This window comes from Ambystoma mexicanum, chromosome 5p, assembly GCF_040938575.1.
Source record: "Ambystoma mexicanum isolate Mex_15411 chromosome 5p, UKY_AmexF1_1, whole genome shotgun sequence".
NCBI lineage: Eukaryota > Metazoa > Chordata > Amphibia > Caudata > Ambystomatidae > Ambystoma > Ambystoma mexicanum.
The window spans coordinates 279,319,533-279,335,350 of record NC_090930.1 but is presented as its reverse complement, the minus strand read 5'-3'; the positions used below and the strand labels follow the sequence as shown (position 1 = coordinate 279,335,350).

The following is a 15,818-nucleotide window of genomic DNA, read 5'->3' as shown; positions in this document are numbered from 1 at the left end:
AAACCTCCCGTGGTTGTGCATGTGTGTACTGCCATGTAATCTTATATTCATGAGCATGTGAATCCATGCCAGACCCCATGCTGGAGAAGGAACAAGTTACTTACCTGTAACTGTTGTTCTCCAGCATGGGTCTGGCATGGATTCACATGCGAACCCTCCCGCCTACCCCTCTGCGGCTCTTCACTTGGTCATACTGCCGCTTCACGTGCTACCAAATCTGAGGATGGCTGCCGGAGGCGGGGCTTAGGGAGAGGGCAGTCATTGGTTGTGGGCAGTATGACCCAGAGATCAGTGATTGGATACTAGGAAAGACCGATCAGAAACGAAACTGATACCGATTTTTTTCTGTACCGAGGATTGCCAGCCTGACGACGGGGAATATTCATGAGCATGTGAATCTATGCCAGACCCATGCTGGAGAACAACAGTTACAGGTAAGTAACTTGTTCCTTAACATACGTTGAGGGTTACGAATGGTAGAATTTGTGGATTATGGTTGCTTTCTGGTTGGCGCACCACACAGAGGTTGAGTAGGTAATGGCAATTGTGAGCTTGAGTCAGACAATCAATGGTAGAAGTATCGCCACAGTTACTGAATGTGAATTGCCCCTTAAAATCTGATAAAAGTCTACCATTAAAGGACCATAATCCGACCTCTGTCATAAAAGAATAGGTTCCCCATCTTGGTGGTAGAATATTAAACGCAATTTCTCCAGCATGGGGTCTGGGATGGATTCATGTGCTCATAAATATTCCTCGTCATCAGGCTGGGAATCACTTTCACTTTAAAACTGTATTTCTCCTTTAAACCAATCACTGTCCTCTGGGTCATACTGCCCCCATCCAATGACAGCCTCTCCGTAAACCCCGCCTCTGGCAGCGTCTTCAGATTTTTACTGCACGCTTCAGTGTTGGGAGTCTTCAAGTTTGCTCTGCGAGCTACTTGTTCCAAAAGAGTTTGTGTGCTCTTTTCTCCATCTTCCCACAGCGGGGATCTGTTGTCGGGTAATTTCAGCTCCCCTCAAGGGCGAAGATTGTCAGTTTCCAGAAGGCCATCGGGCCTACTTCGCGCCCTCTGACCATGACTGAGGAGAAGGAGGGAAGTTCCCTATTCAGACCCTGCACCAAGGGCAGGCTACGGAACGTGTTTGTGGAAGACAAGCACCTACAATGCCTCTCCTGCCTGCACCTGGACCTGGACCATAAGGAGGTGGGGTGCGAGATATGCCTGGGGTTCTCCAAGAAGATAACGAAGGACAGGCACAGTAGACTGGCGGCGTGGCTTAACACTAAGGCTTCTGCCCCATTCCTTGAGCAGGGTCATGCCTCACCCAGGAGTGACCGATCAGAGGAACAGTCTTGTAAGTCCTTTGAGGGCACCTCATCCATGGGGGCCCAAGACGAGGCTACGAACTGCAAGTCTGAGTCCAGCGGGGTCGCTGCGGCACCGGGTCCCAAGGTGGAGAGAACGCGATAGACGTCACCCTCCATTGCCAGCCGGCAATCAAGGTCCTCCACAAAGATCACATCATCTACCCGGGCTAACCTGCTGGAGAAATCCGAGAGGCCGCGGACGAAGGAGAAGAAGGCAGCTGAACTGCCCATCCTGACATATAATTTTGTGAACACTTCTTTCTTTTTAGTAACATTGTTTCCCCTACCATTTGTATTTAGAGGTAAGGATTGGCAATGGGTTTATTAGTATGTATTTCGGGCCCTTTAGCCAGTATATAGTAAATGTGTGGATACCAAAATAAACCAGCTGTGTTTCATAAAGTTGCAATTAAAGTTTGGCTCCGTACTGAATGTTCTGATTTTATGGTCCCATATGCAGGCGCAACCTCATTATGTGTTTTGGTTGCCTAATGCAAGAGTTGTTAATACCATTAATATTTGTAAAAACCTCATTGTTGGTGGAATAAGTCAGTAAGCCATTCTCTATTTAAGCATGCATTTGCTAGTTTTTCTTCCAGTTACCCCGAGGGCACTTTGGTATTGGATAGTACCAATGAGGGTGAGAATGAGGAGTATCTAAAAGGTGTCTATTTAAGTTCATAAATTGAACAGGGTTTGAGCTAGGGATTTAGTTTTTGAAACAAGCTAAGGGCATCCAGGAACAAAATCTAAATGTTTTTTGTCTAATGTTCAAGATAACCCTGTAAGAACAAAAATCGGTGGGAAGTGGGTTCTTGATATGGACTGTTGTTGTTAAGGTAGGCGATTTACACCAAAGTCAGAGTCCTTCCCTTGAAGCTTCATAATGAATCATACTGGAATATATAACCTATCAGAGACGTTAACTACAGTGAACCAAGATATCTGTTTGTGTCTGCCCTCTTCAATTCATGCATTTGATGAATTGCCCTAAAATTAAAGCCGGTGAAATGTTTGGAGATATGATATTATGTCTGTTTTGTTTACATGGAACTTACCTTGTATAGAGGAATCATTGAGGTTTAGGAGGTGCAGTATAAAACTGCCACCATACCTGGCTTCCTACTTTCCACTTAGCAAAGTGGATATCATTGTGGTGGTGGCCTGTTTTGGTTGTTCTGGGCTGTGTCCTGAATGGGTACCGCACTTGTTTTACACTGACATGCTGGATTCTCTGCATTTAAGAGCACTTTAAAAACTTTGCTTCTATAATGTTATGGGGGCTTTCATTGACTGATTGCTGCAGACAGTTTCTGGAAACAGCACTAGAAACGGGATGCCATTCAACCTTCTGAAGGGTCTGAGTGTAGTGATAGCAGGTTTGGAATTGGTATGTCCCCGAGCGCATCCAGCTTCCAATCTCAGAGGGTCAGGAGTGAGTCAGTTGGGAACGATGAGAGTATAAACCCTCTCTGACGATATTACTAATTTACTGGAATGCTTGCTGGGTGTCAAGTCCTGGGCACTCTATATTCTGTTGGTACCCAGAGCACACTGGGTAGAGGAAATCTTTGCAATTGCCCTTCACCATTCGGGAAGAAAACATGCTTGCGAAGATGCTCTCAAGTTATTTTGTTACAGTTTGTAAATTGGCTGCTCATTTTGCTCTAAAGGTTGGTTATTTACTTATCAGTTTTTGTAGAGTGCTACTTGCTGTCTTTTGGACGCCACAGATCACTTATTGGATTTCATAATTGTACATTACTTTACTTTTATGAAAGGATACATTGTATTCTTTATTTCATTGAGAAATTCTTCGAGGAGAAACGCTGTAAATAGGATAACTGTACATAGGTTGCAACATACAATGTATGTAAGAATGATGCAGTAAGTGGGAATATCAGCCACTAGTGCAAGAGAGGGAAATTATTTACACTAAATATAGATTAATAAAAGTCTTGGTTCCTTTTGCCAGAACGTAATGGGGACATACCACTTGTCTGTGAATGGCACAATAGGAAACATTGACTATCTGTGTCCTGCCATTTTTGGAATATATTTTGGTGACCTTTGGTAGCACTTCAGCAGTAGTTAATCTGATAAAAAAGGATTGGTATGTGGCAGGTAGGTGCAGGAAACAATTGGCAGTGGGGGGTTTAAGCATGGTAATTAGGTGCATGCTTTGTAACATGTGGCGGCGACAGTGGGTGTAGCGTAAGATTGACTGTTCAAGGTACAGAACAAGGCTTTCAATGAGTGTTAATACTAATGCCTATAACGTGTAGAGGGATCACTCCTAGTCAGTAAGCGAAGTAGCCCATTGCCTCTAGTGGCAGTTCCCTGCAGATGGTGGAAGGGTGATGTGATGAATAGAGGGAATTTACACCTTGTCCCCAAGGAGGATTTCCCCCGCCCCCTGTGAGGCTAAGGATGTGAGTCTGCTCAGCAAGACCCTGTCTAGGAGTCGAGGTAAGTAGGACCTGTAGGGGAGGCATGGTATCTCATGTATGACACTGACACAATAGGTACAATTTGTAAAGCCCTACTTTGCCCTATAACTAAGATTGGAGTAGTCTCGACTATAAAACGATAAACAAAACAGTCCTAGTGGAGTCAGTCCAATCAGTATAGCCTATGCTAACAAAACCAAATGCCCTATTTCTTGCACAAAAAGTGTATGAAGGGGAACTGTATGTAAAAGAAAAATCAGTGTTCAAAAGAATAAATGTGGCTAAACCCGCTCTCCGCCCCACGACACAGAGTAAGGCAGTCCCTGTAGGCATGATGACACTTGGTTTCCAACACAGTAAACCATTTAAAAAAACATGGATCGAGACCCGCCTGGCCTTCTACGTTAAAGTCTATTTTCCTGACTTCCAAAATAATGTTTCAACCAAAAAGTTGACAAAGGTCCCGCTCCGTCGGGCTCAGACCTCTCACAACAAAGTTCAACACAAACTTGCAGGGGGGGGGGCTCCCTTCCCCAAGCTTATTATACTTCGGTCTCCTTCTGTAGGGCACGGACCACTTTCAAATGTGCGTAGCTTTCTATACAGACCTCCACAGGACCACTTTGACTAAAAGTTCAAGGTTCAACTTACACTCTCCCCTTCTCTAGGAGTTAATTTAGCGTACTTTGCTTTTTGCAGTTCATTTGATTTATCGTTACAAACAATGCACCTTTCACAGAGACTTTCTAGTGGGCTACTTCTTTCGCGGGACCACTCCGTTAGTATTGCTGATTTCACAGCTGTCCTTACTTCAAAGTTCATTCACAGGTCTGCCTTCCTTCGTGTCTCATCCACACACGTGCAGCTTTCGCTTGAGATACAATGTTGCCACTTCAAACTTTCTTTAACAAACAAACAAACGAAGGTTGCTTGCCAACTCAGCGGCTGTGTGCGTTTCTCTATTTCTCTTGGTTTTTACGATTTCCAATTCACAGGTCAAGGTTACTACCTGTAGAGGAGGCATGGTATAACAAGTATGACACTGACACAATGGGACCCATTCCGAGTCCGGCGGTAACCCTGCCGTTGCTACCGAGTCCGGCGGCCGGGAAGTCAGGCACCAGTAAATTGTTAATTCCCATTCCTATAAAGTCCTAAGGGACTCTATGGTAGTGGTGACACGGGAGAACCAGCACAGCTTCCGTGACTGGTCTGCCTACCATGGCCACTGTGCCCGGCAGGGTCAGACCTGTCAAGCACAGCGGCTCCGGCAGGCAGACTCGTAGTTTTCCAGTCCGGAAACAAGGGTGCTGGTGAGCTTACCTGCTGGTAAGCTCACCAGCAAACTTTGTTTCTGGACCAGCAAACTTGTAATGATGCCCAATGGGTACTATTTGTAAAACCTTTATTGAATTTGTTGGGTTTGGAGAAACTCCTACTTTGCCCTATAACTAAGCTGGTTGCAGGCTCGACCAACAAATAATAAATGACGCAGTCCTAATGGAGTCAGTCAAATCAAAATGGCGGAAGCAATCAAAACCTAATGCCTGCCCTATCTCTTGTACAAAAAGTATAAAAAGGAGAAATGTATACAAAAGGAAAAATCAGTGTTCAAATGAATAAATGTGTTTGAACCAGCTCTCTTCCCCACGTTAGACCTCACGGAGTAAAGCAGTCCGTGTAGGCAGGATGACATACTCTCTCGGTTTCCAATAAAAAAACATTAAAAAAATGTGTATCGAGGACTGCCTGGCCTTCCAGTCTCTTTTCCTGACTTCCAAAATAATGTTTTAACCAAAAGGTTCACAGAGGTCCCGCTCTGTCGGGCTCGGACCTTTCACCATGCAGTTCATGTAGGCTCCCGTATGTGAGGTTCAGACCTCTCACAACAACGTTCAACACAAATGTGCAAGGTTACTTCAAAGTTCATTCACAGGTCTATCTTTCCTCACGTCTCATCCACACGCGTGCAGCCTTCACTTGCGATATAATGTTGCTACTTCAAACTTTAACACACACTGGTCCCTTGTCAACTCACCGGCTGTGTGCGTCTTTCTTGGTTTTGCAATATCCAATTCATGAGTCCAGGTTAGTACCACAGGGTAGGCCTCGCCTCCCCAACTCTGCCGTTCACCCGGGAGGGTCGCTGGCGTCCTTGAAACACAATGCGCCTTCTGATGTGGGATCTGGCCTTCTCCACGTGTTTTTTCACGGCCTGTCGGAGGCAACGTCCTCAAGTAGGGAACTCTTGGGGTTTTCGACAGGCTGCTCTTGTCCATTGGTCCGTCGCTCTGCTCCAGTAGGTTTGCCTTCGCCCCGGAGGTTCTGCTGATACTCGTGTTCCACTTTGCTCAGAGTGTCTCTAAGTTCTGCCTTTTATCCGTGTGAGGTGAGGTAATTGGTATCAGGTGCATTGCCTGACCCGATTAACGGGACATGTCCAGTACAACGTATGAGAGTTAGTCTTGTTACTCTGTCACCCTCTTCCTCGGAGCAGTGTTTGTGTAAAAATGGCGGGTGAATGAGGAGTTGGGACCCCAGAGAATCCAAAAAATAGGATGGGTTAGATGAACAAAAAAGGGGGAATACCGCGTCTCACAACCGGCTGCCTCACCCCCACTACCTGAAGACCCCTCACCCAGGTGATCCTCCCGCACTGGTCCACCCCCAGGGTCTGGATCCAAAGGCGATGGCTGTGCCCTGGCCACCTGAGAGAGATCCCTGGGGTCTAGCGGGCAAGACACCCTCTGGTTTCTCACAGACCTCACTGGGAAAGACTCCCCATTTGGGGACAAGGACTTCCATTCCCATGAGGAACTCTCTAAAGATGCCCACATCAATGGGCTACATGATACGTTTACCAACAACAGAAACTCCTAAATCTCACAACTGGGATGAAGACACTGAAGAGATGCCTAAACCCTATGAGAAAAGCAAGTGTGCCTTTTAAATTCCACTATACCATACACTGGGACGAGGACGTTAAATAATGGACACTCGATGTATCAAAACGAGGGAGGCAGAGTCGGCATAAGCCGACAAGCCTGCAAGTTTGAAGCGCGGAAGACGGGGCACAGAGAAGAGACCTGGAGAGAGATGTTGGGATGCCAAATCTACGGCATCAGCCCAGCCCTTGAGAAACACCTGAGAGAATGGAACCAGAGAGACTTGCTGGGACACCAGAGCTACGGCGTCAGCCCAGCCCGAGAAACCCCTAGAGAAGGAGACGAGAGAGAGAGGGAGCCATGGCATCAGCCCAGCACGAGAAACCCAGAGAGAGACGGTGGGATGCCAGAACCACGGCATCAGCGCAGCACGAGAAATCCATGGGTCAGAGGTCCGAACTGAGGTGGTGGCGAGACCACAGGAACCCTGTGGTGGACGGTCGGTCCGTCCAACGTCGTTGATACCCTTGCGTATCAAAGGACACAGGGTGTCTGACGCCATGTCAGCGGACAAGCGAAGTGAAGAGAGGGAACCGAAGGAGAAACACAAAGCTGAAGTGCAGACTAAGACTGCACAGACCTGAGAAGGAGTCCCAAAGGATCAAATCTCCCGGAAGCGTTCTCACCCCCAACAGAAGGTAACGGCAGGAACGGGTATAACGGGCGGCGAAAAAAGGATCGGTATGTTACACATATAACTCGTCTCAGTAGAAATCATGAGATAGAGTTCCCCAGTGAGGAAATTAACTTAAACTATGGAGAAATTATAGAAAGAATAATATAAGAGAAAAGACTAATATTCAGAGAAACTAATTGTGTATAACAATACTCTGGGAGAAGGTCACTAAGTTAATTAGAGGCAAATAGACCAAAGTAAACCAAGTCACAATTTCCAATGAGAAAGAGGCTGTTCTGACACAAAGTATCCAAAAGGGACTTTTGAAGAGAAGGGAAGATTACAAACAGTGCTTGGAGAGTTACAGAGACTCATGCAAAGCATCACAAGACTATTTAAGAATCATTGATTGGTGAAGATTTATACAGACTGATACTAAATGTACCTTCAGGAGAAGAGTCACTCTCCACCTAGAAGTTCGTTTTCCTTATGTTAGTGTCAGATAGGGTAGTTTTGGATAGCGGACGTGCGCCTTATTTAGAAATATAGGCAGGGACCACCAATAGAGAAGGGGAAAGTATTGTGCAACAGCTTGAAAGGATACACTTGCGCTGTAGAGTACTTCACATGTAGTTTATTTGTTCATTAGGTAATCCGGTTTCATCAGGTTACATCAAGGAGCTAGGAAGATCAATGGAGAGCCCACTGGCTCCCACCACCCAGGCTACATCTTCATCAACTCCTGTGTCAGAACTCCAATCACACAACATTCTTCTCAGACACACAGGGTTCCATGCTGACATTCCACAATGACATCACCACTCACCTTAGACATGCATCTACGGACCAGGACCAGACATAACACAAAGTGAGGCCTTATCTTACTTTAAATGAAAGGATCGTGAACCATGTCCTTGAAGTGTCCGGATTCTCCTCCTGACTCACCACAGTGGAGAAGGGTAAAAGAAGTAACGTTGAGAAGGGTAAAAGGAGTAACGTTGAGACCTTTACTAAGGGAGTAAATCCCAACATGTTTGAAGAACAAGTAGTAGTCTGCTACAATAGGCAATTTTACTGAACACTACAGCTTTTAGTGTTTTAGCTGCAAGCAAAGAAGGTGAAAAAATGTATATCTGGGTTATTCAGTGGGTGGTAGCACGCTTTGATGATGCAATTGAGGTGATAACGGCAGAGCTAGAGTCTTGTTGAAAATGAAGCTGATGTTTTGGGCCTATGATGGGAAGTCTGCAGAGATGAGAAAATAGAGTGAGAGGAGATTGATTTTAGGTCAGTCGATGAAGGAAAGTTTGAGCATGGCCTTTGTAGTGTTGTGGATGAGACAGTGGGTGGGCCATCCAGCACCATAAAATGGCGTAAGGTTCATGTTTAGAGCAAATTCAGTGGAGAAGGAAATAAGAATGCATGTAAGAGTATGGGTGGCATAATGGTGACAACTGATCCCTATGGTGGAGAGGATCTATTTTGGAGAGGCAGCATAGAGGGTGAATTGTTTACCTAAAGGCTTCCACCTGAGCACACTGGTTGAATTAAACCCATAATAAACTATGTTGCGTTCTACAATATATGCATGTTGTTTAAAGATCTTAAGAAAAATGTGTGCAAACCTTAACATTAACCTTGTTATGCAATTGATAATTGGATCTGGTTTATAATATCAGCAACTGTAGCCTGAGAATATGCTCATGCTTAACATGTACAGTCTGTTTTAGTGTATATCATCATTTTGATCTTCTCAGGAGCTGTTCCTTTTTCGGCTGGCTCATTTGTGATCTACATCAATCTGGATAAAATCTGGAAGGATCCCAGTGCACGCTTTACACCTCTACAGAACTTTATCACTGGCTGCCTGGCTGCAGGTGTGGCACAGACCCTGTCCTTCCCTTTTGAAACTGTGAAGAGAAAAATGCAGGTAACGTGTACATTCTGTCCAGGCATACCATGCTTCTTTTTTATAACTCAGACCATTAAAAGTTGCGTGCCACACCACACCCAATTATATCTGCTTTTACAGTGGACTAAGGCATTATGGGTAGACAAGACCGTGTATGCCCACTCTAGAATTCAATCTGAATTACTGATCATATCAGTGGTAGATTGGCATCTAGGTGCCGACGTTTAAACTCGAAAGTTGCAGTTGCTCATCCTATAAACCATGACTTGAGCAGTAGATGATAATTTTGGGGTTTGCAATTTGATCTGAAAATGGCTTAATCCCAACCGAATATTTTTATTTTATTGGGCAACATGCTGAATAAAGAAGCAAGACTTAGGGTGCCATCATCACCATACATGTGTTAAACCAGCAGCTAATGAAAAAGAGGACATCTTCTGTCATTCGTTTTGCTATATCCCCACATGCTTTCCTGATGGTGAAAATACAGCAGTCTCCTTCACAAAGGTGCAAAAATTGATCACTTCTTTTGTAAACTCTTCACTATGTTAGAATGGCTTTGGAACTCTATTGTGGACAATTGATGCCTGTATCCAACCTGTCCATCGACGACAATGTTCCCAGGCCCTTGGCATTATCAGTGGTGTGCTCTACCACCTTGAAGCATCTTGTGTGCAGGATGGAATTACCATTAACGATCTCGGGATACAAATAACCAGACAGACTAAAAGAATATGGCAAAGTACTACTTTATTATCAGCATTAAATAAAGTAGAGCAATCTGGCAAACAACAAGCTGTAGTCTACACACTCGCATCCAAATTTGATTATACAAAGGTTTTATACCTCGATATGCGTCATCTATGTGGCAAACGGTAAAACCTTTTTAAGGGAGGGCTTGGTTAAGGGAACATATAAACCGGCTGAAAGCAAAGTAAGGCAACCTTACACAATTATGCTAAAGGCAAGGTATGGCTAACTAACACAAATGGGCTAAAAGCGAGGTAGGGCTAACTTATACAATTAGGCTAAATGCGTGATATGACTACCTTAAACAAAAGGTATGACTATAAGTTTCTCATCTTTCTCCATCTCTGTATTACTTCCAGTTTAACACCCACTTATGGTTTCCAGTGCTTCCCCATCTCTTGGCTGATCACTTCTTTCAGTGTCTTCATAAGCTGTAAAGGTATTTTTTCCTCCATCTTTCTACAACTTTGCTTACTGTTTCATTTTTCTTGGTCTCCTTCTCCTGCTCTTTCATTCTAATGGCATTTTTCTTCTTACTCTTTCTCCTTCTGTTGTGATAGTTTTATCTCCCTTTCTTTTATTTACTGTTCTCTCTTTACAGTGGCAATTATATTTCCTCATTTTTCCCCATTGTTTTTTCATTAACTTTTTCTTTTCCATTCTCTTCTTTCATAGTCTTTCCCACTTGATATTTTAATTCAGCTTTTCTATCTGCCTTCCTTTGGACCCCTGTCTTCCGCTCACCCTAATCTCAATTGTAAACTCGCTCTCTGTCTCTCCTAATGTTGCCCTCTCTTACCTTTTCTCTTTTTTTCTCACTGTCTGAATCTGATGCTCCCCCTCAACTTAACCCCAGTCCTTGACAGAAAAGTCTTTCTCTAGATTGTTAACCGAAACCCACCTCTCCCACAGGGCATTGGAGTCGATCAGTTTAAAGGAATGCTTAATTATGGGCGATGTTAAGCCTCCCAAGAAAATGATATGGTAAAGCTTCAACTGCGGGAGGTGGAGCTAACACAGCACAGTACACTACACTATGAGGATTGGCTTCTTTGAATCTGCTTCAGGTGGGCTCTCAGTCATTCCTGTTAGCAGGGACCAATTTATCTTCACTCTCTCCTACAAACTGGAACTGGTACTATTGTTTGACCTACAAAGAGAATATAAAGAGATGGATCCAGAATCATAAGCAGGCCTGGGGTTTTGATGCAGTGTGGACAGTCGTTTGAGACGATTCCGGGGATTGATATTGTATTTGTTCCTTTGAGGTGGCCCCCTTCTTAGCACCAGGTGAAAACAGGCTGTTTTCAGCCTTTTCTAAACCCAAGGCAAGTTGTAGTGCTTTCTTTGTCTACAAGTACAATTGTTTTTGTTTCTGCCTTACTATCTGGTGGTGTTTCATTGTTGCGAGGGACAGACTGCGCTTGGGAACGTCCCCTCCCATTCTCTCCACAATAAACTGATTGTTTAATAGCAGGTATTATTGGGTTTTTGTTGTCTTCCCTTTTGCGTTTTATAAAATAACGTGGTGTCCTTTAGACAAATGGTAGAAGCAAATGTAATTTTGTCAGTACTCAGACAAGTTTAATCCCGAAGGCTGTCTTCAAACAGGAAGAACTCGTTTGGGTGGAGTAAATCAAGTGTGTTTTACCTTGATTAACTAGACAAGGCTGAGTTCCATTCCAATTCAATTTGATGTTCACACCACAATACCTGTGCTAACAAACCCTTTTGTAGGTCCTGTCTGTATTTAAAAGTGCATGAAAGTGTATCAATTAAAGTCTACCGGCTGTAAACTCTGCATGCCGAGTCGTAGGTTGCTGTGATATGCTTACCCTAATTGCTTTCCCTCCCTTAGGCTCAGAGCCCTATCCTGCCCCATTGTGGAGGAGGAGATGTACACTTCACCGGGATGGTTGATTGTTTCACGCAAATTGTGAAGGCAAAGGGTGTGGTGGCACTTTGGAGTGGATTAACTGCCAACCTTCTGAAGGTGATTACAGCAACCAACAAGCATGTTACTGTCTCCCCTTTGCTTCCCCTTTTCATGATGTGTGGCCTTGACTTGTGATCATGTCAGTGAATTGCATCACTGTAGTATCTAGTTAAATACCTAATAAAATTGTTGCATTGTATAGTGTGAAAAAATGAAAGGTTAACAATGTATAGAAATGCTTTATCTTTTACCTTCTACCAGAAAAGAATAAGGCAACCATTGCAAATGTTAAATCGGCACTATGTGCAGTATTAGATCTTTGAATAATAGCAAGCCTTCAAACTGATTTTGCATCAAGCCCTTTTTTCAATATGGTTGTGAACAGGCGACCCCATAAAATGATATATTCCTCCGCATTGTGCTTCTGGGCAATCTGGGTTGGACAAAGGGGATAGGCCAGCAATTTAAACAGCACTTTTCCTTTTGAGGGCTAGACCAAGATTGACTTGTGTATGGTTGACCCCTTTTAATATGGCACAGACACGATGAACGCCAATGAAATAGAATGGTGCCAAGCAATTTCTATGCTCAAAACTGGGTGCTTTCATTAGCAACACCCACGACTGAAATCCGAAATCATTGAGAAAATGGTTTGAATTGGATGAACCCCGAACTCTCTTGCAGAGATTAGAAATGCTCGACTTGCTTTGTAACTAGGTTATTCAGTTCAAACGACAGGCACTTATTGTTTCAAATCGTGTTAAAACAATTTAATTGTAAATAAAGGTGCAATAACAAACAAAACTATGAAGAATTAAATGCAGCTAAAATAAACAAAATGTAATAAAATCAAGTAGTGCTAAAACAGACGAAGTTGCCAAACATTTGATCTCGGTCAAGCAGTAGGTTCTGTACAAGTCACTTGAGTCAGTGTTCAAAACTTTAGAATCATTTTGAGTTTGATTGTTGGAACCATTCGAGTCCGTTTGAACCCCCTTCCTCCAATTGTTTACATAACCTTGAATCTTGTTCAATCCACTTTATCCATCTCTGGTTAAGATGCTTTAACTAAAACCTTTTGATCCATCACTTTATAATTTTCTCACCAGGACCTATGAAACTATTGACATCTATAGGTGTACTAGAAGAATACTTTAGTAATTTAAAGGTGGTCTGTGTGGGATATCCTGTTGTCTGAGTCTTTGGACCCACATGCCGTTTCCTAACGGAAACTAGGCGAAAGTGGGAGAGAGGTGGTGGGAGAGCATGAGAGAGAGAGAGAGCGAGAGAGAGAGACAGAAACAGAAACAGAAATGGAGGTGGGTGAGACAGGCGGGGCCCTGGATGGCTTGGATCGCATTGCTGGTTCAAGCACGACTGAAGTTTCAAACCTCTTAGGTTCGAAACAAAAACAAGCCCATCATAGCCTGCTTGCACTGAAAACCATAAGTTTCTCCTACGTTCTGTTTCTTTTTTCCCCCAAACGTATGCGGTTAGTCCATCCTACAGGACCAGAGTGGGATGCTGAGAAGTATTTATAGAAGGAAAAAGACCGGCAAGGTGTGGTGCGCAAGCTCTACCACCCACAAAGAATCATCAACCATCAGTCCTCGTTCTCTGCGGTGGATGGACTGGGAACGGCTTGAGTAGCTGCACTCCTTTTTTTTATGTTGCGTGTCACGTTTTTCGGTTTATGCCAAGAAGCAGTAGCTTTAGATGGTGCTTGACATTCCAGTTGCCCTTCCCCAACGCCATCCTGCACAATCTGTGCCTTGAATGCTTGGCAAAACCATTTGTTTGTTCTAGTTGTTCAACCATACTATGGCGCACTTTTGCATCATGCCATTTTGTTCTAGGATTCGCCCCTGGAATGCTTTTTTCGATCTTCCTCTTCATCAGGAATTCAAACTCTTTGCAGTCAATCCGAAGGTATGTACTTTTTAGTTTGGTCTATTAGGTGGTGCTTAAGCACCACCTGTAAGCCAAAACGATTGCATTGAAGACCAGGTAGGAGGGCGAGGACATTTATTATTGACTAGCTGTCCCCGGCCACGCATTGCTGCGGCCCAGTCTGGTTAAATGGAAAAGAGAAAGCGCACGTTTCTAATATGTTTAATTTGACAATGCTTGTGGGTAGTTTTTAATGGCTCTGGCAGTTCTCCAAGTTCAGGCAATTTAATTTTCCCGGCGGTGCAACACATTCCTTTCGTTTCTCCATTACATTTCAGAGCCTTGCAAAAAGGACACACTTCAGTCATGGTGCCGATGAGAACATGCCGGCTCAAACTATAATCATCAGCTGGGTTGTACCGGAATGAAAGGCGAGTTTGACGCCGATCTGCTGTTTCTCGTTGACTTCTTTCAGCCACTCTCAGCCTGTGAAGCAAATGAGGCAGGACACAGAAGCCGCAGTTAGGAGCTTTATTGTAGGGCCCCCGGAGGTCGGACCAACAGCAACGAAATCCCGGAGAACGTAGTCTCTCAGGGATCCGAACTCGGTCTCAGTGTTCTGTGAACCACGTCACAAATATAATTATGCAACATCTCCCTTCCTGGGAGAAAAACAAACAGAGGAAAAGGATGGCGAAGACGGAAAGGGAATAAAGGCGAGGGGGAACCGGGGAAAGGGAAAGGAAGGGGTGGGGAGGAAAAAAAAGAGGGGGGACAGAAAGAGAAAGGAAAACACATTGGCAAACTATTATATGAGAAAACAATTGGCAAACAGTAGATAAGTTAGTAATAGATGTAGTCGCTGTTGAAATTTCGGATGATTTTCCCATTTCTCCTCGACAGTCTTCCAACAGAGGCTTCGTCGATGTCTCCATGTATTTCATTTTCCTCCAGCTGAATGTGATGAAGTGTTCCTTCCAGGAGTGGGGATTTTCCCTAATGGAGTTTTCGTATGCCTTGTGCTCAGATGTACTGGGTCTGTGAATATCTGTTGCTATTTTCACCACAGCATCTCCCGACCACCTCTTCCCATTGTCCAGTGTAGCAGATTTGCCTTGACAACGGACAACTCTTTGTGGAGATCTGAAGTTGGTTTCACCCTTAAGCGTCTTTTTTGGTTCCTTGACACAGACCCAGTCTCCTTCTCGAATTAACATTCCTCTTACAGCATTTTTTGAGTCATAGTATGTTTTGTACTTTCCCTGCTTCTCGTGCACCGCTTGCTGAATTTGATCCATGTCTAATTTCACCTCTCCGGTGTCCATGAAAATCCAGGCTGGCCTTAGGCGGTTGGTTGCGACTCTGCCTCGCATCATGGTGAATGGCTCGATGTTGGTAGTGGTATGTGGCGTTGTTCTGTACGCACATAGGGCTTCCTTGAGGGTTTCTCTCCATGGGAGAGTATTAGCTATAGCTAATTGGACTATGCTTTTTACTAGTCTATTTATTCTCTCGACTAATCCGTTGGAGATTGGGTGGTACAAGGATGTAGTTATGTGTTTGATGGATCTGATTTTGAGAAATTCTTGAAATTCAGAAGCTATAAACTGAGACCCGTTGTCTGAGACCACTTCCTTGGGATCTCCTTCTCTGTTGAAGATTTCTGTCAAGAACTCTGTAACTTTCCTGTTGGTAACGCTCATTTCGGCTATTCCCCATTCGCTCCACTTGGAGGTGTAGTCTACGAGTACTATGATATATATCTTCACGGCTTCAAGGTTTTCAAAGGGACCCATAACGTCTACAGAGATTTTAGAACATACATTTTTGGGTGGCTCTATAGGTTGCAGAGGGGTCTTCCTTAGAATTTTTGATTTGTCACCCATGGCATAGGCGGAACAGTTTTTGACTACCTCTTCAGCTTTCTTCCACATGTTCGGCCACC

The 15,818-nt window shown here is 44.1% G+C and overlaps 1 protein-coding gene across 1 annotated transcript in view; it reads left to right on the top strand.

Moving 5' to 3' along the window:
* SLC25A43 (solute carrier family 25 member 43) overlaps window positions 1-15,818 on the top strand; it is a 368,163-nt gene that overhangs the window by 308,437 nt on the left and 43,908 nt on the right. Inside the window, exons 3-4 of the mRNA XM_069612712.1 lie at window positions 9,143-9,315; window positions 11,906-12,040. Coding sequence (XP_069468813.1) covers window positions 9,143-9,315; window positions 11,906-12,040 — 308 coding nt within the window. The remainder of the gene's footprint in view (window positions 1-9,142; window positions 9,316-11,905; window positions 12,041-15,818) is intronic.